This window comes from Phyllostomus discolor, chromosome 6 (genome assembly GCF_004126475.2).
Source record: "Phyllostomus discolor isolate MPI-MPIP mPhyDis1 chromosome 6, mPhyDis1.pri.v3, whole genome shotgun sequence".
In the NCBI taxonomy this organism is placed as follows: Eukaryota; Metazoa; Chordata; class Mammalia; order Chiroptera; family Phyllostomidae; genus Phyllostomus; species Phyllostomus discolor.
Window position 1 is genome coordinate 158,989,493 of NC_040908.2, and position 23,129 is coordinate 159,012,621.

The 23,129-nt window shown below is 35.5% G+C and overlaps 2 protein-coding genes across 2 annotated transcripts; both read left to right on the plus strand.

Annotated features, from left to right (window-relative positions):
* Positions 1–6,062: 6,062 nt before the first annotated feature.
* LOC114490185 (olfactory receptor 5AS1-like) lies at positions 6,063–7,046 on the plus strand. Its single transcript, XM_028504112.2, has one exon. It carries the CDS (start codon positions 6,087–6,089, stop codon positions 7,044–7,046), a length of 960 nt encoding a protein of 319 aa, XP_028359913.1. The 5' UTR covers positions 6,063–6,086.
* Positions 7,047–13,621: 6,575 nt separating this feature from the next.
* Positions 13,622–14,639, plus strand: LOC114490186 (olfactory receptor 1052-like). Its single transcript, XM_028504113.2, has one exon. It carries the CDS (start codon positions 13,622–13,624, stop codon positions 14,606–14,608), a length of 987 nt encoding a protein of 328 aa, XP_028359914.1. The 3' UTR covers positions 14,609–14,639.
* The last annotated feature ends 8,490 nt before the right edge of the window (positions 14,640–23,129 follow it).

The following is a 23,129-nucleotide window of genomic DNA, read 5'->3' on the forward strand; positions in this document are numbered from 1 at the left end:
GTAACTTTGCAGACATGGACATGGGATCAAAGAGATTAAGACATTTTCACTTGGCCATAATGCTAGTTAATATTTTTGGACAGAAACTCAGAATTATGGTTCCCAAATCTAAACATTTTTAACTATAGTGTTGAGTCTTCATTTGGAAAGTTATAACTACAACTATTTAGAAATTTAAAAGTACTGAAAATATGTGCAACAGAGTCTTTTTAAAATTAAAATAGTTGGGGTGATGTTGATTAATGAGTATAAGTTCCAAATGTTTTCTTAACAGAGAAATGTCAGTGCCCACATGAAAGTAGAATGTGTTGTCAGACCCTGATTCACAAATGCCATCCTCCCTGGGGAAGTGATTGTTTCTGCAGCTGAATCTGGAAAAATATAAGATGTGCCTGGAACATATTGTGCAACCAGAATTTAAGAGGTGGAAACAAGCAAACACAAATGACAAGAACATGTCCAAAAAACAAAGTACACAGGAACTATTTGGTGATGGTTTGATTAGCAAAGCTAGAACAATTGGAGCAAGAAAAATGATGGTAGTATTGGATAACAAACCCAAAGAACAAAATCATCCTCAGCTAGTACACATTGGTCAAACCAGCTAACTCAATGAACACAAACAAAGAAAAGAATGAAAAACTCTTCTTTACAGAATCATTTCAGTGAAAATACATGGAGCTCAGTCCAGGCAGCTCAGTTGGTGAGAGTGTCATGCTGACAGGCCAAAACTGCAGGTTCAATGCCTGGTCAGGGCACATACATGAATCAACAAATGAATGCATAAATAAGAGGGACAACAAGCCAATGATGGTGTGCATGTCTCTCTCCCTTCCTCTCTCCAAAATCAATACATTTAAAAAATTAAAAATTAAATAAAAGAAAAGATATTGAAAAAATAAGGGAAAGAAATTTACTACCAAAACACCAGGGTAATAATTGGTGCAGACAACATATTGATGGATGCCATTATGTATAAATAAAATAGTACATACTCTTTTTCAATTTAAGGTGAGACATATTTATTTATACAGAGATAGATATAGTTCTATACCACTATATAAGTTTATTACAATGTGAAGAAATTGAACTTGACATAAAAAAGTCTGGCAGACACTACTTTAACCACTTTTCCATCTGCCTGATTCTCACTTGCTCCAGATATTTTTATGGCTCTCTGCTTCACTTTTACCAATGTGACCCTACCACTGCAGATGTTCCTGAAAAATAACTGTTGTTATGAGATGAAGTTCAGCTGACTTTGGGCACCTTCTCCATTTTGTTTTTCTCTGCAGCTCTTACCTCCATTGACATTACAGTTACCTTTCCCCTCCTTAGAACAACACTCTTCCCGCTCAAACAGCACAGCCCCTTCTACAAGACATACCCTCTGTCTGAATGAACACTTCCTCCTATATATTATAACTAATGATTCACTCTTCTCTCCTGGAAATATTTGTCTATCAACTTTTATTTATCCTTACCCAAGGACATTTTTAATATCATTTTTATTGTTATTCTATTACAGTTGTCCCAGTTTTTCCCCCTTTTCCCTCCTCTGCCCCTCCCAACTCAGGCTCCCATAGTCAATCTCCACACTGTTGTCCATGCCCATGGGCCATTCATACATGTTCTTGGTCTAGTTCCTGCCTCTTCTTTATACCATTATCTCCCCCCCCTGCTCCCCTCAGGTCACTTTCAGTCTGCCCCATGTTCCCATGCCTGCAGTTCTATTTTGTTCATTACTTTATTATTCATTAGATTCCTCTCATAGGTGAGATCATATGGTATTTGTCTTTCACTGACTGGCTTATTTCACTTAGCATAATGCTCTGCAGTTCCATCCACGCTGTTTGTTGCAGAAGGTAGGAATTCCTTCTTCCATCCTTCTAGCTAGTATTCTTTTGTATAAATATACCACAGTTTTTGATCTATTCATTTACTGATGGGCCCTTAGGCTTTTTCCAGCACTTAGTTTTCTAAGGGACCTCCATACTGTTTTCCATAGTGGCTGCACCAGTCTGAATTCCTACCAACAGTGCACCAGGGTTCCTTTTTCTCCACATCTCACCAATACTTGTTGTTTGTTGATTTAATGGTGGCCGTTTGGACTGATGTGAGGTGGTATCTCATTGTGGTTTTAATTTGCATCTCCCTGATGACAAGTGATGTTGAGGATCTTTTCTCATGTCTATGGGTCATCTGTATATCTTCCTTGGAGAAGTTTCTATTCAGATCCTTTGCCCATTTTTCAATTGTGGAGGGGGAGACTGAGGTTAGGTGAGGAGAGAGAAAGGCAGAGAACATCAGTTAGAAAGAGGAACTTACATTGATTGACTTCTCTTTTTTTTTAAGATTTTATATATTTATTTTGAGAGAGAGAAGGGAGGAAGATAGAGAAAGAGAGAGAAACATCAATGTGTGGTTGCTGGGGGTCATGGCCTGTAACCCAGGCATGTACTCTCACTGGGAATCGAACCTGCGACACTTTGTTTCACAGCCCATGCTCAATCCACTGAGCTATGCCAGCCAGGGCTTGACTTCCTTCTTATACCCACCCCCATGGTGGATCAAACTCATAACTTGTGTGTGCCCTAACCAGGAACCAAACCCTTGATGCTTTAACTAACTGAGCCACAGTGGGCAGGGGGAAATGCCAACTTTTTACTGAAACCTACCTTGATCATAATTTCTGATTGTTTCCTCATGCCCCTATTTCAGAACCCCTATAATAATTTACATTTTATTGATTTTTATATTACTTTCATCTTCTTAACATGTTGTATCACTAATTTTGTAATTCATTTTGTGTCTCCATGCCTCAAATTTATAATCTGTAAGTATTATAAATGAAAAAACCAAACTTTCATATCAACATTTTAATCTTTCTTTCCCAGAATCTATTACTCCTTTATAGCCATTGATTACAATCTATAGATTTCAATAAATTTATAAAATTTAGTATAAAGGAGTTACCATTTCTAATTGTAATGTAATACAATTTGAAATTAATATTTTAAAGAAAACTAACTTTTCACTTGAAAATTAAACACATATAATGAAAAAAATCTTAAGTAGTTCTAAGTTATATAAAAATTTAAAAAATTAATGTTCTTATGTATATTATGTATATAATGTGTTACAGTGTGAATAATTAATATTATTAAATGTGAGTTAAAAATAAAGTGACATGCAGATGAAATGAAATTGTTCTGGGATTTGATTCTCTCACTCAACAAACTGTCTAAACAGGTTTCAGGCCTCTTGGGGTCTCAAGGAAGGAAAGGCAGACTCTGGTGCCATAACCTGCTTATAGATGTATACGATACTGATTAACATCACTAGTGGACAGACAAGTCATTTGTTGGATGCTCCTGTGGATGTGACTTAGCCACCCACCTAAAAAAAAAGGTGTGGATTAGATTGCTGAGATTCTTTCTATCATTAACATCCTATTTATAATTATATCTGATAACATTCTTACAGCAGTAGAAAATATTTCAACATCACAATATGAAGCTCTAGAATATGCATAGTGTCATTTTCCCTCAAAAATGATGGTTCCATATAATAAACAGAGTAGGTCTGATTGTAGAAATCAGGATGTGATGACATAAAGATGACATGACTTTTAGTAGTGGAAGTGTTTTAGAGCCCAGGTCTCCAGACATTTACTTACTTGTTCATAATCTTCCTTGTTATATTGTCTTCTGGACCTGTGATACCAAATCCAGCCTCATAGGCAGGCAAACCAGGTGACCTGGCAGTCTCAGTGTAGATGTTGTTACTCTTGTAATAAAAGCCAATAATTATAGCAATACCTTCCTAGGTAAAATTTTTGAAGACCAGTGGCATAGAAATCTCCTAAGCTTTCATTATTTATTCATTCTAGATGAAACATTTTTAATGATTATTGAGTTCTTAACCATTAAACAAGTGAAAATTCCTTATGTAAGTTTAATATGGAATGTATTACAGCAAATTAATTACAGGTTTTTTAACCATTGAATTAATTTTTAAACACTATTTCAGAAAATCAGTCTTAAATGGCATTTGCATGGGAGAGAAACATGAGCTTATTTTTCTCTTTTATTTTAAGTGTGGATTCCTTCACTATAGTTCCAAACATCCCCTTTCATCTTTACCCAGTCCAGTTCTTTCTTTTTAGGATCTGGTTTCCAAAGACTGACCTCAGTGCATCTGGAAGACTACAGGTTATTTTGTGGGGAGCAGGGGGCATTCTGAGATTTACCAGGCATGGCAGATGGAATAGAGATTCATTATTTATTGCCTTATTATTCACTACAGTGTTTCTCACTGAAATCACCTCCCACACTACAGATCTTGGAATATTTGCTGAATATTCTCCTGTAACTTATTTCTTCTTTGCACCCATTCTGCTTCTTTATTGATTATTTCCCCTGGCTATATAATATATATTTTCCCACATTGCCCCAGTTTAAAAGTCTGTTAACAACTACAGATATAGTCGTTCTTCAAAATACTTAATATTTCCGAGACCTCACACCAGACAGTATCATACCTTGGAGATAGGAAAGTGTGGCAGATTCTGGACAGCAGAGTTCCACCTTGTTGTGGCAGAAAGAGAAAATGAATGCACAGGTGACAGCAATCCTGTGGAGAAAAAGGGAACAGCATGGCTACTCTCTTAAAGGGAGAGAGAGCCTATGAGTGCCTCGGCCACTGTCTCCAAAGGAGAACGCCCTGACCCTTGCCTAGACAGGCTTTTATTATTTTTCTTGGGGCTTCCATCAGAGAAAGATTTATTATCTATTGCATAGAACATTGTTGTCTACATTTTAGGTACAATCAAGCAAATGAAAATAACATGCAGAGGGGAATGGCAGTGAGCTGATTAGCTCTGTCCTTGGGTGAATTCACACAGGCTTTGGGAATTACTTTGAAGACAGAGGGTACACATTTGTTATATTAGACCAGGGTGATGGAGTTTTAGCAAGAGCAAGCCATAACAATCTGTAAGCATTTTCTAAGCCTGATTCCCACAGGAAAACTCAGTTTGAAGGTCTGGCTCCTGCCCACCACTTTGCTTGTGTAGGTTTTCCATACAGAGCTGAGTCACATTTGCCAGGCTGAAACAAACTGTTCCCCTACAAGAAAGAGGCATAAACTACAGAGAGGAAGAAATATAAGCACATTTTAAAATATATTGTTGTTAAGCAATGCATTTGTACACAACACACGAACAAAACCTCAATGGCTTTTCTTTATAGGCAAGTCAGATTGTGTATCCTCAATGCCAGAGATTAGATAATGTTTGAGAAAACAGCCTTACTATATCAAGCTGCTGGTTAAGTAATTAAAAAGAAATTCAAAGGTCAACTTATTTGTTTAAATAAGCTTTATTTTACAAATAGTCCCATTAGCGTTTATTATGTACCAGTTACATAAATGTCCTATGACTATTTGCTGATTTTTCCTCTAACCATCACATAGTTGTTAAATAACTTTATGGTCACATGATCAGTAAGGATCAAAGCTAAGATTTGAATCCAGTGAACTCTGCCATAGCTACTGGGCTCTTAGCTGGTATGCTAAACTATCTTCCAAGATCACAGATAGTCTTCTGTAGAATTGTCTAGTTTGCAGGTGAGCTCTTTTTTTTTTCCTGGGACTTCTCTCAACTCTACATTATTTTACATGGAAGAATATGACTTTAGGATTGAAAAACTTGAGATTTGCCTCTAAGGATGTTGCCAGTTCTCTTAATTCTAGCAGGTCTTTTCAACGGAGCCACATTCATTTCCTTCCAGGTTGTAAGGCGCAAATTCAGCTCCTGATGCACTCAGCTTCTGAAGTGTTACCACATCTCCAAACACCCCCTCTGAACAACATCCTCAGGTATCAACAGTTACCTCTGTAAACAAAATGATGAAAATGAAAACAAACCAAATAGGTCATGAAAAATATCATGACTATGATTTTATTATCCTTGTATTTGTTGCTTTAGAAGGGTGAATGAAGCTATTATGGGTTCATTGGTTACTCAAGTGAACTCATGTATGCTTACACCATCGATTCTGGATGAGAAAAACAAGAAAAGAAAGATGTCAAAAAGTAATTATAGCATGCCAACTGAGTTCCTACTTGTTGGATTCACAGATTATCTACCTCTCAGAGTCACTTTATTCTTGGTATTTCTCATCATATATACACTAATTGTGGTGGGAAATACGGGCTTAATAATCCTAGTTAACATCACTTCTAGCTTACAAACCCCCATGTATTATTTCCTCAGCAACTTGTCTTTCTTAGACATCAGCTACTCCACAGCAGTCACTCCTAAAATGCTGGTGAATTTCTTAACATCCAGGAGAACCATCTCTCCCTATGGTTGTGCACTACAGATGTTTCTCTTTGGTTGTTTTGCTGATGCTGAGTGCCTTATCCTGGCAGCAATGGCATACGACTGCTATGCAGCCATCTGTAAGCCACTGAACTACCCTACACTTACGTCCAGGAGAGTCTGTGCCTGCTTCATTGTGCTGGCGTACTTCAGTGGAAGTGTGACTTCCGTGGTGCATGTCTGCTTCACATTCACACTGCCATTTTGTGGCTCCAATGTTGTCAACCTTTTTTTCTGTGATATCCCACCTCTCCTGGCTTTATCATGTGCAGATACCCATGTCAATGAGCTTCTGCTCTTTGTCTTGTGTGGCTTCAACCAGTCTAGCACTTTCATGGTCATATTCCTCTCTTATGTGTGTATCCTCATCACTGTTTTGAGCATCAAGTCCTCGGGTGGCAGAAGCAGAACATTCTCCACCTGTGCTTCCCATCTCATGGCAGTCACCTTATTCTATGGATCACTCCTCTTCACCTACTTACATCCCGCCACCAGCTACTCTCTAAACAGTGATAAGACAGTGGCAGTGTTTTATATGGTTGTTTTCCCCATGTTCAGCCCAATCATCTACAGTTTCAGAAACAAGGATGTAAAAAATGCCCTCAAAGAAGCGATTACAAGGAAACTGGATTTTCAGATGAATGAGAGCTCAAGTCACTGAACAAACTGTAAGGCATGGCCACTTTCATTATCAGTACTGTGCTGATGTGTCCACTATTTTGAATTTATCTCCAACAATAAAGATACCTTTCCAAACTCACTCTTTGAAAATGTTTTTTCCTCTCTCATGTGCCCTCTGAAATTATTCTATTCTGAAACATTCCTGAACTAAAATAAATAATAGTCTTTACTCTCCAGTTAGCTTTGCACATTGATTTATTATACTATACTTTATCATGTTGTATTGAATGTATATGGTGACTTGTCTGTCAATGTGCTCATATTAAAAGTTCCTTGGCAGCAAGGGATATATATTGGTTTATTTTTCAATACCTATATAACACCTGGTATATAGATTATTTTGAATTATTCTTTTAATTTTAGTGTAATCTATGTTTAAAAAAACATTGAAGAGAATATTGTTAAATGAGCTGAGTTCCAGTCAATCTTCTATTGAGTTGGGGGACATAAGTTTGCATGAGGAAGCATATCAGCTTTTTTAACAGGGACCTATTTAATGTAAGAGTTATTTTTCATTTTCCAAGATAAGTTAGTTTAAAATAAACCACAATGTATCTGAAAACCATAAGTTATTATGAGTTTATCTAACTTTGAACCTGTAAAAGCAGCACACTTGACATTTTGGGCCAATACTTCTTTCTTGGGGGGTGCAGGTATAGTGAAGAGAAGCCCACCCTGCACATTTAGGGTGTTTAGCACTGTCCCTTGATTCTCCTCAGTAGCTGCCAGGAGCAATCCACCTACTTATGACAATGAAACGTATCAAAATGTTGCCAAAGGTCTCTTCAGAGGCAAAATTTTTCTTGGGATGGAATCACTCATCTTGCTCAGCACTGTTTCTTTGACCATTAGGCAAATACAGCCATTAGAGGGAAGTCACTGCCTGAACATAAGTCAGAATAATAATTTGGGAAGAACATCTCAGATGTGATTTTGTTCATCTTGTTCTGCATTATCACCCCAATTCCCATTTATTTCTAAGATCTACTCTGATGGTATCCATAAACAGAGACAATTAACATAATTTTAATAAAATAAATATAAAATTAAACTTGAATATATGTTTTACAAAATAAACCACACTTGAGAAGAAGTTAGAAGAAGGAAAGGTATTTATGACAATTACATGTCATGAGATTTATTTTTCTGCTTGTATGAGGAGACAGGTTGCTGAGAAGCTGTATTATGTTTCAGTCATAAAAATAATACACAAAGTTAAAATACTACAACTGCTGTTTCCTTGCCCTGGCTGCTGTAGCTCAGTGGATGAGCATGAGCTGTGAACCAAAAAGTTGTTGATTCAATGCCCAGTCAGGGCATATACCTGAGTTGTGGGCCAGGTCCCCAATGGTGGCCACATGAGAGGAAACCACACATTGATGTTTCTCTCACTCTCTTTCTCCTTCACTTCCCCTCTCTTTCAAAATAAATAAATAAAATCTTTAAAAAAATAAAATAAAACTGGTGTTTCCTTTACAAAATTATGTGCATTTAATTGAGGTCATGAATAAAGTCTATGGGATAACTCTGTACGTTTATTTCATTGACATTGAGCATTGGGGGTGGGGCAAGTGAGTGATTGGAAAGAGTTGAATAATGCCAATTTTTCTAGTGTGAGAAGACAAATAATTTGCAGATCATATTTAAAATATATTTATCTTCAAAGGAATACATTTATAGTTTTTTCCTCAGAAATAAAAATATGTTTTTTGACACAGATGAGCTAATGTTTGCCACACAGATAGCATAAAGAGGAAGATAGGAAGTATTAATTGAGAATACAACCTTTTTGGGGGCTGCAAACACTGTTAAGTATGCTGGAGAAGTCTCTCCTTAGCTTTTAACTGACACTTTGCTATTAGTTCTAATTAAGTTTTTTCTCTTATGATATGGTAATATCTTTCATTTTGTATCTAAAGACAGGTTAATGTTTTATCAGTATCTTCACCACCATATAATAATGTCATAATACTTTAAATTTATACAATATTTGGATTGACCCAAGATTTCACACTTTATTTATCTTCCTACATTAGAACTTACTCTGCTATTATACTAAAATACCCAAGACATGTTAATGAATTAAGAGCAGAGCTGTACAAAACCATCTACAACACTTTCCAAACACACAGATGTTTATATTATTTGTATGATTCAAGAGAGCTAAATATAAAATTATATAAAAAGCTAATACACCTATGTGAAATATATGCAAAATTTCCACAGATCCAGGATGCTTGTTGAATTATTACACAGAGGGAGAACATACATTTTATATAAATTCTCCCAAAGGAGAGCACACATTTCAACTAATTTTATGTGTGTGTATACTCATAGCTCTTTAATATGAACTGGTGTCAAAATATTCGGGGCATGATGTCATGCATAATTTATTTGAATTTTACAATGGATCAGTGAGGTAGCCACAGCATGCATGAATGTCCCTACTTTAAAACAAAGAACCCAGCTTCACTTATTTCATCATCAGAACATCCAAACACTTGTTTGAGCAACATGCATGGGATTGGAACACATTTCTTTAATTCTTGCAATAGCATTTAGTCTCTGTATTGTGCTTTATCCAAGATGTTTGACTTTTAGAATGCACGTTCATTTTTAAAATTGTTTGATTTTTAAAAGGGGTACAATTTATTCAAGTGAAAGCAGAGGCATCTACTGAATAACTATTGAGAGAACCTGCTACTCTGATTAGCCCCAGTCCCAAGACACCTGAGGAGATGCTAATGATCCAACCTGTGGACATCTGAGATTCCATCTACACCAAGAGACACAGGTTGTGTCACCAAAAGAAAAGAAAGCACAAATAAAACTCTCTACCCTCGGTGATAAGCCCTTTAAAGAATCATGATAATGTGGTCTTCTCTAGATACTCTGCTTACTCTTGCCTTTTCTGAGTTGTGAGTATGTTTAGGAGGTGATGATGTGGGTCTGTTTTGGCTTTTGATATTTCCTGTTATCTCCACACTGCAAAAATTTGTTACCAGCTATTATGATTCCCTAAAAGCCATAAAATTTCCTAATCTGTGTTTTATTTTTCTTTCATATATTCTTATTTTGTGAAAAGGGCAAAATTTTTCCATAATATCTCAATTTAATATTTGTGCATGTGAGAATGTCTGCATTTTATGTATTTAATAGTTGGTTTATATAGAGCCTAAAGCTACTTGTATATTTATGGCAAATTTTGAATATTCTATGAAAATGGGATATCTAAGAACTGTAATGCATTTTAGCATATCACAAGGAAAATGATTTCATTCCAATCTTACATGATAATAGTTTTTGGAAATCTTTTACATCTAGTTTTATTTTATGATTCCACTAGGGATATTTGAAGAATAAGTTTCAATCCCCTGACTGTCACTATGCCTGCCCTATTGGCGAAAAACCTGGGTGTGCTCACAGACACTCAAATCCCTGAGCACAAGACTGTTTTTGCCACAACAAGGTGTTAGTTCTTCCCATTGCAACTCTGGTGTGCCCAAATAAAATAGTCTCAAATCAGCATGCTTTGTTTTTAAGTCAGACTATCTAAGCTATGTAGTTTTGGATTTTTCACGATGTCAAAGTTGTTGATAGTGGGTGTTTAAATATTTTATCTGTGATGACTGTTTGTTAAACTTTCTGTTTGTCATTTGTTTTTTCATCTGGTACACAATTTAAATCATAAACCACTCAGTATACATTACTTTGCATTATTATACATTATCTTAAAGTATGTTTATATACTTATTAATTTACATACATATAACATACTTCACATAAAAATCAGTTATATATTTATTTTTATATAATACCCTAAAATAACATGAGGAATAGTATGAACAGTGAAGGATATATAATATACATTAAAATGAATTCATTTATAAATACTATGTTAACATAACAATACTTTGTGGACAAAGCTGCATGAGACCATATAGCAAATTCAAGTTGGGTTAATGACTATGCACCTACAGTATAGCAAGATCATTATACTGAAAACCATTAGCTCTGTTGATAGGCATTTGCTTGGGTTCACTTTTCAGTAGAATGATAAATGCTGTACACTTTATGATTTCTCTCACCAACATCTTTATCAGCAACTGTGTCCTTGATAACTCATTATTCTGTGTTTTCAAATGCCTTTTTGGAGTCATAAATCAAAAATAAATGACTATAAATGAATTTCATATGTTTAAAATAAATACCTTTTTTCATCCTGGCATTTCAAGATATTAATCTGACAGTTGGAAAAACTGCATTTGAGCATATTCTTACACTATTAAAATGTGATTCGGGTATTTGTTTCCCTAAGAGAATTCTCATGCTTACCAGTATTCTAAAGCAGCCTCTTATTTTATCAGGAAGATTACATTGTGAAGTATCAAAGTCCAACATTTAGTGACAGAAGGAATCTGTGTTCTAGCTGTAATTCTAACAGCGTAAGAGAAAATTATACCTTGATCCCTGGTAATGCTTTTCTGTATTTATAGCTTTCTATATGAGCTTGATAGATAAAGCTGTTACTAGACATCGTACTACCAACTTTTTGAAGTCCTGTCTGTTTCTCATGTGTCCTGGTGTTGTTGAGTCTTCTCCATCAACATCATGTCAGTTCACATATATTATTTGAAATCTATGGTAGTTCAATTGACAAGAACCCCACATTTTCCCTTTTTTCTCTAAACGATCAATGGGAAAATTATATGAACTCTGTTGTGTTACTTTTTTAATGACTTGTTGTAGAGAAGCAAAATATACAGCAGATGAAGGGCAGAATTATATTGGAACTCAATCTTGCCTAGTTCTAATATCCTCCCATGATGTGGTGTTCCCACTACATTAAGGAGCCTTGGAAAAGAAAAAGTGTGTCATTAAAAATCATACAAATTTTCCTTCACCTCCATTTTTTTTAATTGAGCTTATTTCTGGGTTCTGTATTTTTACATTCTGGTTTTATTACACAGGTTTCTTTATGGCATTAAAAATGTTTCATTAAAAACAAAAAAAAATCTTGCCACTTTCAATAAGTTATTCCTTCTGTCCCTAGGATACAGTTAAATTTGGATTTGTTGTGCTTCCCAAATCCACCGATCTAAAATAGAAACAGGATTATATATAAATAATACATATATATTAAAATCTCAGTTTGTGAGGGGTGAGCTTATATACTTACAGAATAAATATTTTGGTTTTGATTTAAAAGTACCCTGAAGACAACATCCCAAACTCACCCAAATCCTGACCTCAGTGGACTTCCATTTCCATGAGAGCACAACTCATACCTCATTCTTGAGGTGTCTAATGCCTAACACAGTTCTTTGCATAAAAAGCATGGTTGTTATTTTAAGCCACTAATTTTTGATGACTTGTTATAGTAGCAATGGGAAAGTTATACACTATATAGTAGAGTATCTACCATTACTTACTATTTACCATCCCATTCTTGACTCTTCTTCACAGTACTTATCATCATTGAGGGCAGTATATCAAAAAGCATCTGTTCTCTTAATAAAACATAAGCTCTTGGAAAGCCTGACATTCTTCTTATTCACTGCTTCATCTCTAGCAAACAGCATTTTTTCAGCACAGAGTACTAATTAATATATTTTGACAGGACATATGAAAGTATACATGAATGAATTTATTAGTATTTAACCATAAATATTGCTGTATGGGTATTATGTCATCAAAAACCAAGTGAAACTAAGTTGAAGCCTACATTTTTGAAAGCAGAACATATCTGATATAGTTATGTCATGATAGAGATAATTTTGTTACCTCATAGTAACACTTTGCCTCTCTTCTTTGGGTTTCTGGATTTGTTGTTTTAATCCTGAAGAATACCAAAGATGTGAGAGTGAAGTGATGCAAATAGCAAAAGGAATAATTTTTGAGTTAAAATACACCGTTATGTTTTGATAGGCCTTAATAGTAAATAGCAAATTAAAAGGTTGCTCTAGCCCTTTTCCTGTCTCAACTCTTTAGAGAGCACAGTCATTGATCTTACAAGCAGAAGATGAAGCAAAAAAAGTTTTGATGCTTGAGACTTGTAAAGGAGGGGGTTGAATACTGTGAAAGTTGGTTTCATAAGTAAACTGGGTGTGAAAAATAGGAAGAGTTCAGGCACAGAAAAACAAAAAAAAATGCTGTCACAGAATGTCATTCATTTTGTGGTTCATTTGATCAGAGGACTTGTAATTACCATAGAATGAGCCAGAGGCCTGGCACAAGGCATATCTGAGTATGAATATCAGTTTCAAATATTAATACTTTCATTATCTAAGGACTTCTTTATTCCAATTTCATGTTTTGCAAACTGAGAAATGAGGAATAAAATAGTTGCAGTGGGGTTAATTGTTATAGATGGGTTATCTAACACACATAAAGTCCACTGCTTAAAGTTAATTTCTTCTCTTCCTCTAACTACAGGCTAAACCCAAATGCTCCTTGATTTTATGGATACTGGATCATGGATGAAATCGTCATTTCTTTTTCATCTTAGTGATACTATTTTGTTCTGCAACTAAACAGCTGACTAAACCTGCAAGCATGGCAGGTTGGAATCACACAGGTGTGAAGGAATTCCTTCTGGTGGGTTTAACTGAAAATCCAAATTTGCAGATTCCCCTCTTTTTGCTTTTCACCCTTATTTATTTCATGACCCTGGTGGGTAATTGGGGGATGATTGCCTTGATCAGGGTAAATGCCCAGCTTCATACTCCAATGTACTTCTTTCTCAGCAACCTCTCTTTTTGTGATATCTGCTACTCTACTGTCTTTACCCCTAAGATGCTGGTCAATTTCTTATCAAAACACAAGTCCAGCACATTTTCTGGCTGTGTTCTACAGAGTTTCTTTTTTGCAGTGTATGTAACCACAGAAGCCATCCTCCTGTCCATGATGGCTTATGACCGTTATGTAGCAATAGCTAATCCCTTGCTGTATACAGTCATCATGACTCAAAGAGTTTGTATTCAGATGGTCCTGGCATCTTACTTGGGTGGGCTCATTAATGCACTGGCACAAACAATAGGGCTGCTCCAACTGGACTTCTGTGGTCCAAACATTGTGAATCATTACTTCTGTGACATCCCCCCTCTTCTCAAGCTCTCTTGCTCTGATGCACGTAACAATGAGATGCTGCTTTTGGTCTTTTCTGGGATCACTGCAGTGTTCACTTTCATCATCATCATGGTCTCTTATTCCCGCATCATCATTGCCATCCAGAGAATTCGCTCAGCTGAGGGGAGGTGCAAAGCCTTCTCCACTTGTGCCTCCCACCTGACTGCTGTGACCTTATTCTACGGGTCTGGAACGTTTAGTTACATGCAGCCAAGCTCTCAGTATTCCCTGGAACAGGAGAAGGTCTCTGCTGTGTTTTATAATTTTGTCATCCCCTTGCTAAACCCACTGATTTATAGCCTAAGGAATAAGGATGTGAAAGATGCAGCAAAAAGGTCAATATGTGGAAAAGAGCTCCAACTTCCCTTCTTTTTGTCAAATGCCTTTTCAAACATAACATTAACCTGCAAATAGATAGTTTCTTTAAATTTAAATGGGATCAAAGTGGAACTGCAACCGAGGTATCTTCCTACATGAAATGTGATACATGAATGATAGTTACCTATTTTGAAATTTGTGTTGTTTTTAAATCTCTTCTGTAAGTTTAAAACATTTTGCAAAAGCATACATGGGACTAGAAACTATTATGCTAAGTGGAATATGCTAGTCAGTGAAAGACAAATACCATATGATCTCATTTATAACTGGAGTCCAGTGAACAAAATAAACTTATGAGCAAAACAGAACCAGAGACAAGGAGACATCGTACAGACTGACTGCTATAAGAGGAGAAAAGGGGGATGGCAGAATAAAGGGGGAGGGATTAGTCAAAGAACATGCATGAGTGATCCTTGGGCATGGACAACGGAGTGGAGACTGAGGGAGTAAGTGGTAAGCTCAGAGGAGTGGAGCAAAGAGAAGAAATTAAGGCAACTGTAATAGGATAAACAATAAAAATGTTTCAGATCAAAAGTTAGGAAAACATAGGAGAAAGGGCTTATAAAATGGTAAAACATTTTTACTTTTGGATGGATGGAGTAGCTTGTGATAAAAATCACATTTGTGGAAAAATAACAAGAAAAAGAAGACATGATACAGATTTTATCTGTTGATAAAATGAAGTAGCTCTTACAGAAATGGGGCGGTTTAGAACTCAGGGAGGTCTAGACATGGAGAGGTGAGCTGACTTTCATCTCACTGAGTGAGGGCACTCTCAAAAAGGCAGGCCTGTGGTGCATGGAGATTTCTGCAAGCTCTCAGAAACCAGTAAAGCTTTTGGCAGGTACTTTGTAGGTTTCTTCATATGTGATGATATTTCCTTTTAGGGCATTAGCCATATTCTGGGCCAGAGAAGACCTGGGTCAAACACATAAAGAGAGACAGACAGACCATGGATGACAGACTGGTGATAGATAGGTAAGTAGATAGATAGATAGATAGATAGATAGACAGATACATAGATACATATGATAGATGATATATAGATAATAGATTGATAAAGAAAGACAACAGACAGACAATAGATAATAGATGGACAGACTTACAAGGACAACTTCTGAAATTAGGAAGCGGGTTGGTGGTGTCCGAAACAATACAAATATTAAATAGTTTGATGGAGGACCTTCTGAATCTGAACTTGTGCCCTGTGACTGCTCTTGGGAAAAGAACAACACTGGAGCTATATGTAAGCAGTTACATAGGCTCAAAGATGGATTGGAATATATATAAGCTTAAACACACAGTTATTTTGTCCCACAAGAAATTGGAGGGAAGAGGGTGAGTGGAGAGTGCATGAATCTGGTTTGGGCCACAGAAGCAGGCTGAAATCTCCTTGTACTCTTGCTGTGCTTTGAAGACACACAGTCCTGCTAACAGGGACTCAGCACAAATGTAATGTAGGTATCCCGAAAACACCTGAGAGACTTTGATGCTGTTCTAAGTCGGACACAGAAGCGCTAGAATTTTCCTTTGGAAGCATGAGATTCAGACTCCAGATATTCAGACTGAGCCAGAAAGACAGAGTGAAATCATCCAGGCTGTATGGGCTTGTTTGGTGATGTCCCACCACAGCTAAAGGCCTGGGTGATGCAGGAGGCCAGCCCCTTCAAGGCATTTGCTGTGGTTTGAAGGTCTACAAAGCAAGAGGCTAAGTTCACACCTCCAAAAAGCTAAAACTGATCATTCTTCCATTTTTAAGGGCAGGTGAAAAAGCAGAGTGAGGGCCAGAGACCCACCTCTTAACACCTTGGGAAATCTGCACAATGGAAACAGGCACAAATCAGAAGAAAAATGAGGTCTGGCTCCAAAGTCCAGTCTCTGTTCAATTAGTAATTGATTATTCATCTACCATCTCTTCCTCAATGCCTTTTTAAAGAGAAAAATGAAACACTCCTCCTCGGAAAGTAATATCATCTCCACGTTCTATGAAACTTGTGTTCATATGCAAGAGTCAGAAAGTGTAAAAACCTGCAAAAAGAACCACAAAGCATAGAAGAGCTATATAGAGAGCTAGAAAAAGACTTCAAAAATGTTATGCTTAACATATTAAAGAAAATAAAGAAAAAAGAGAAGACATTCTAAGATGAAATATTTCAAGAGAGAAATAAGTAAATTTAAACAGAAGCACTCTATAACCTGCTTCTATGAATTTGCTGTTTTAGAAACCTCTGCTAAGTGGAATCATGCTGTGACTGGCTTCTTTCACTTAGTGTGATGTCCTTCAGGTTAACCCATGTTATCACAAATAGGAGGATTTCCTTCCTTTTTAAGGTTGACTAATACCTTACTGTATGAATACACCACCTTTTCTTTAACCATTCACCTGATGATGGGCATTTGGGCTGTTTCCTTATCTTGGTTATTGTTAAGAGTGCTGCAGAAGGCATTGAGTGTAAGTAACTCCGGGTGGTGGGGGAGGGATAGGGAGCGCTTGTTCCATGAGTATAAAGTTTCAGTTATGCACGATGGACAATTCTAGAGATCTGCAGTATAATGCACTGTTTATTGTTAAAATACTGTAATGTGTCCTTAAAATGTGTGAAAAGGTTACACATCTTAGGAAGTGTTCCTACTCCAAGAAAACAAAACAAAGAGACGTGAGGAAACCTTTAGAGGTGATGACTGTTTATCACCTTGACTTTGGTGATGGTTTCCCAGGTGTGTGCATATGTCCCAATGCACCAAATTCTATATATTAAATATGTGTAGTGTTTTGAACATCAATTACATCCATTAAAGCTGTTTAAAAAACAGAAACAAATGGTGTTATGAAAAAAATCCCACAAAAGCTGAAAATAAGAACTCAAAAGAAGAATTTAGAGGGTATCAAAGCATAAGGTAGCATTAAGAATTTCAAACAAAAGCCAATATAAATTACTCTAACTAAAGCACAGAGAAGAAAAACATTAGAAGATAAAGCAGAGTATGAGAGATACATGTGTGATATAGTCAAAAGGTGTGAAATACATGTAGTTTAAGCCCCAGAATAAGAAGAGAGAATAGATACAATGAATATTTTAAGACAAAAAGACTAATTTTTTCAAAGCTGATAAATCTTCAACAGATATATTCAAGAAGGGCAGAATATCCAAAGTGAACAAATGCAGAAAAACCCACATACAGATGCTTCATTGTCAAAAAAGCAACAGGATGATATAGGGCCAATTTTTCAAAGAAATGATAAAATGTGGGGCAAATGAATTGACATTTTTAAAGTATGAAAGGAAAAGAAAGTAAGTGTTGAAAATTTTATTTCCAGGGGGAAAATCTTTTAAAATGGGCATGAAAAATAAAGATATTATCAACAAGCAAAAGTGGACAGAATCTTTCTGACTCTATAATAAGAAAGAGCAAAAAAAGTTTTAAGCAAAAATAAACTATTCCAATGTAAATATAGAGGATAATAAAGAGAAGCATCCACAAAGGTAAATATGCAAAAATATTTAAAAATATTGACTGAACCTGAAGTACAAACTTCAAGTTATAAAGTAAGGCATGGGGTATGAAGCACAGCATAAGGGGTAGAGTCAGTAATATAATAACTATCCGTGTTGATATCTGGGTACAAGACTTACTGTAGTATATAAATATCTAATCACTATGTTATAAATGTAACACTAATATAACATTATATGTCAAATAGAATAAAAAATAAACTGAAAAATATTTATTGATTAAACCCACACTAAAATTGATTTTCTAAGGGAATTTTAACTGAGTGATGCAAAATATAGGATAAAAATGACAAAAATGGTAGAAAAGAGTAAATAAACTGTTGAAGGTTTTTTCCCAGCATTAGGTGTGGTAAATTACTATTTTTAGAAAGATACCATTCAGCCAGTCTTCAGTTGGTTTTCAGGTTGACTTTTCTATATTTTAGTTTTAATTCCAGTTTAGTTCTGGGAAGAGGTGAGTGTAACTTCCACCTACTCTGCTGCTATCTTGGATCCTCTTTAAAAAATTTGAGTAAGAAAAAGATATATTAAAGTTTATCTTGCACGCTATACAAGCTTTAATCAAAATACGTAGATAAAAGATTAAGAAAACCAAATTTAATAGTGACATCTTGATTAATTTAATAGCATACTACAAGGAAGGAATGAAGGTCAGAAGGAAAAATATAAATCTAACAGATGCTCCATGAAAAATCAGTTCTGCCAAATATTACATACAAAAACAAAGATCAGCGAACTCAATCAAGATTTATTAACTTTGACATTATTACCATTTTAGACTCAGAGCAATTTTGTTGTGTGGGCACCCTGTTCTTTGTGGGTTAACACAAGATGTCAGCAACAATTTATTGTCCTCAATTGTCCATTGAGGACAATCAAATATGTCCCAAATATGTCCCATATTTGTCAAATATGCCCTGCAGCAGGGTGGGGGCAAAATGACCTAATTTGAGAGCCAATATATACTGTTTATAGGAGATACAAGGACACAGACAGATTGAAAGTGAAAAGAAAGAACAAGTTACTTAGGGAAAGCTGGTGTCACTGGGTTCACATTTGAAAAATCGAACATGAAAGGGATTATATTCTGCTTGCTGGTTTGTTTGTAGATGAGTATTAAAATAGAGACCAAACTGACAGTAACCAAAGGGAAGGGGGGAGGGGTCTAATGGGGGAACAAAAAAAAGGGTCATCATGGCACATGTACAAAGGACCCATGGACAAAACCAAAGGGGGTAGGACTGAGGGTGGGGCAAAGTGGAGACAACTGTGCTTGAACAACAGTAAAAAAGTAAGGATACACTATGTGAAAATTAAAAAATAAAATACCTCTAGACAGTATTTAAAAAAAGAAGAAAAAAACCATGACGTGAAAATTATTATTATTTTTAAAAAAGGATAATTCTTAGTGTTAAATTAAACATAATTCTAAGTTTGTATTTACCTATTAATTTGCTTTAAAATACTTTTAGAAAGCTGATGAAAGTGAGATATTAAATTTCATAGATGGAGGTTTAATTTCTAGCTGGAGGTTTTAAAAAGTTCTCTGAGCATTTAATTGAAAGTTCAAGCCAATAAAAATAAAATCACAGCATGAATTATTTAATTGACCTGGTTGAAATACATGGACCACCATGCCACACCACAGAATACTCATTCTCTAAATGAATATGAAGTATTAAAACTTGACTATTGTAGTGTTGTAATTTTTTTCCTCTGATCACAGTATATTTATTTATTCTGATCACAGTAAATTTAAATAAGAAAAGTCAAGTAATCAATCTTTGTAAGTTTGCAGATAAATATATATATATTCACAAATAAACTAAGTTTCAAAAAATCAGTATGGGAAGTTTTTGAAATAAATCAAATTGAACAAAGTAAGAAGAAAGAAAATAAATAGAAATAGAACATATAAATTAGAAATTACATGCTAAGAGAAAGTCAATAACATTATTCCTTTAAAGGAATAATAAGTGATGAAAACTGTAGCAAAAACTGATCAGAAAAAAAATGAGTAAAAACAAATTACTAACACCATAAATGAAAAGAAAAATACCATTAGAGTTTCTACCACTGTTAAAAAGTTTATAGGATGAGATCTTAGCTGACATAAAAAGTTCCCTTTTATGGAAATCAGACAGAGAAACAAGACTTACCAAAACAAGTACACACAAGAATATCCAAATATATCTAAACATGCAGAGAGACTGAATTTATAATGATAAAACGTATCCTAAAAGAAAACACTAGGTTTATATGTTTCTCTGGTGATATGTTCTTGCTATATAGGCAATAAGAAATATCATTTGAAGATTCTTTCAGGGAGGAAGAAAAGGAAAAGAAAAACTGATTTAATGGAACTGCTAAAACACTGATCTCAAAACCTGAAAAGGACATTGCAAAGAGAGATAACTACAGATTGGTATATCTTATGCCAGAAAAGCCAAAATTCTAAGGAAAATATTTGTAAGTATAATGAAGGGCTTATTCTAGAAATAGAGGGTAGTTTTAGCTGACCTAACAAAGGAAAAAGAATATAATTATCATAAGAGTTGCAGAAAATATCTATACATTTTAATATCTAATAGTGATAAAAACTGAGGAAAGTACTTATAGAATATAAATACAATATAGCTCATGTTATAATGTTAAGAAGATATCCAGCATTACCATACCCATGCTTGATTTGGGAGCAAGATGGGAATATCCACAGTAACCACCTCTATTTGAAATTATACAGCAGATCCTAGGCAGCACATACAGTCTAGAAAATAGTATTGGCCTCAATAGTGAGCATTTTTATTTCTGTACATCTGTCAACAGACACATTCCTCTCTAAGCAGAAGTCCTGGGACATGAGCCAGGCACATATTCAGCTTAATGCGAGACAGTTCTCCAATGTGTCTGCACCATTTTCATCCACTTCTAGAAATGTATGAGTAAATTATTTTGTTCATTTGGTTCCACATATAAGTGAGATCATGACAGGAGACTCAAGAGTTGGAAAATTTTAGTTTAAGTAAATAGTTAATAAGTCTAGTAGGTAATGCCTGTGTTAAAGCTTTTGTTTCAGAAACTACAGATAAGGCCCATCCTGGGTCCTGGGAGGGACAGCCAACCTCCTGGGGCACTGCTAAAGACCATTGCCTGGGGACAAGTGGAGGCATCCAGGCCATTGTGTTCCAGGGAGGGACACAGGAACACCTGCCCCTGGGAACAGCTAACTGCCCAGAAGAGAATGCTGCAGTTTCTTTCACCTAATTCTTCCTGAATTTCAAAACCCCTCACCACACTTTGTCTATTCTCTGTTATAGAAAACATTGGCCTGGAAAGAAATTGTAAGACAATTTGTTTTAGGGTGCAAACCTGCTGTCTTCTCAGATTTCCTGCCCTCTGAATAAAGTGCCCATAAAGGTTCAATTCCTGTCTCTGTTTATTGGGTTTAAGAGGCAGAAAGAATGCCAATGTCTTTTCCATTTTCAATGAGGTGGTATTTGTCTTGCTCAGACTGACTTCTTTTACTTAGCATAAGTATCTCCAGGTCCACCTAGACTATGACAAAAAGTAAGATTTCCTTCTTTTTGGTACCTGAGTAGCAGTATTCCATTGTGTAAATGTACCATGGCTTTTCCCCCTACTCATCTACTGATGGGGACTCAGGCTGTTTCTGGATCTTGGCCATTGTAAATGACCCTGCAATGTGAGGGACGCATATTAACAAATATATGCCAATTCTTTTTTTTTAAGATTTTATTTATTTTTTTTTTCAGAGAGGGAAGGGGAGGAGATAGAGAGAGAGACAGAGAGAAACATCAATATGCGGTTGCTGGGGGTCATGGCCTGCCACCCAGGCATGTACCCTTACTGGGAATCAAACCTGTGACACTTTGGTTCGCAGCCCGAGTTAAATCCACTGAGCTATACCAGCAAGGGCTACCAATTCTTTTTAAATAATACGAGTAAAAATTTTTATGTGTAAAATTCAATTACAGAACTATAACTATTCTAAATATAATACTTTATTCAATATCAGTTTTATCTAACATCAGTTTTGTTACTAATAAAGCCATTAGGTCTTGATTTGGGGAAAAATTTAGTTATCTAATGATTGCTATGAAGACTTTTTTAAAAACATGCCTTAAAACATGGTATTGCATGCACTTCAAAGAAATGATAGACCTATAGAAGGTAAAGGACCTGACATGTACTTTTCGAATGTAAGTATTTGCTGTTTTCTTTTCAACTGAGCTTCTACATACATTGTTTTTACAGATTTTTTTGTACTTAATTTATAATTTCTAAGAGAAAAAAATATTGGTCTGAGCATTTAAACTCTTTATATTAATTATGTATATTTCTTATATAATTCTTTATATAGAGAGTGGGAATGAAGTATATGTTTTAAAACAAACACAGTGTACCAGATACTTGAAATGCTGTTGGCCTTTTACAATAATGTCACAATTTGGCCTAACATATGCTTAGAATATAAACTAATTCTTACTTCTATCACCTGCCCCAGTAGCTTATAATTTAGGGTTTTAGGAAATTTGTATTTAAGGGAAAATTATTTATTTTTTAGAAAAAAAATAAAGAATGCAAGAGAACAGTATGAAATATTGCTACCCCGAATCCCTCATCATTAATTTTAGGGTAAAGGCAAAAATCCCCAAATGTTTCTGTCAGCAAACACAGGCTAGAATGAAGAAGTAAACATTCAAGAGATAGACATCCAGGCTCAGTCAAGTCAGTCTTGTGGAAGCAATAGATTTAATGTTCTTTTCTGCCATTCTCAAAACCAAGGAAATAAAGGGATAGCATTGCTTTCATCAGGTCTTACTGTACTACCTGAAATGCTATGTATGTTTGGGTTTTGATTTCCTTGTGTGTTGTGTGCGGGTGTGTTGTGTAGGTGTGTGTTTTTTATGTGGCCCACATCATGTGTTCTGAAAAGCACAAAGCAGCAATCATTAGTAATTCTATTGCATTTTTGAGACCTTATAGTCTGTTTTTTACTTATCCTTGCCCCATATTTTCTT

Bases quoted from the DNA above. Each gene is read 5' to 3' on its own strand.
- LOC114490185 (XM_028504112.2), top strand. From the start codon at position 6,087: ATGTCAAAAAGTAATTATAGCATGCCAACTGAGTTCCTACTTGTTGGA.
- LOC114490186 (XM_028504113.2), top strand. From the start codon at position 13,622: ATGGCAGGTTGGAATCACACAGGTGTGAAGGAATTCCTTCTGGTGGGT.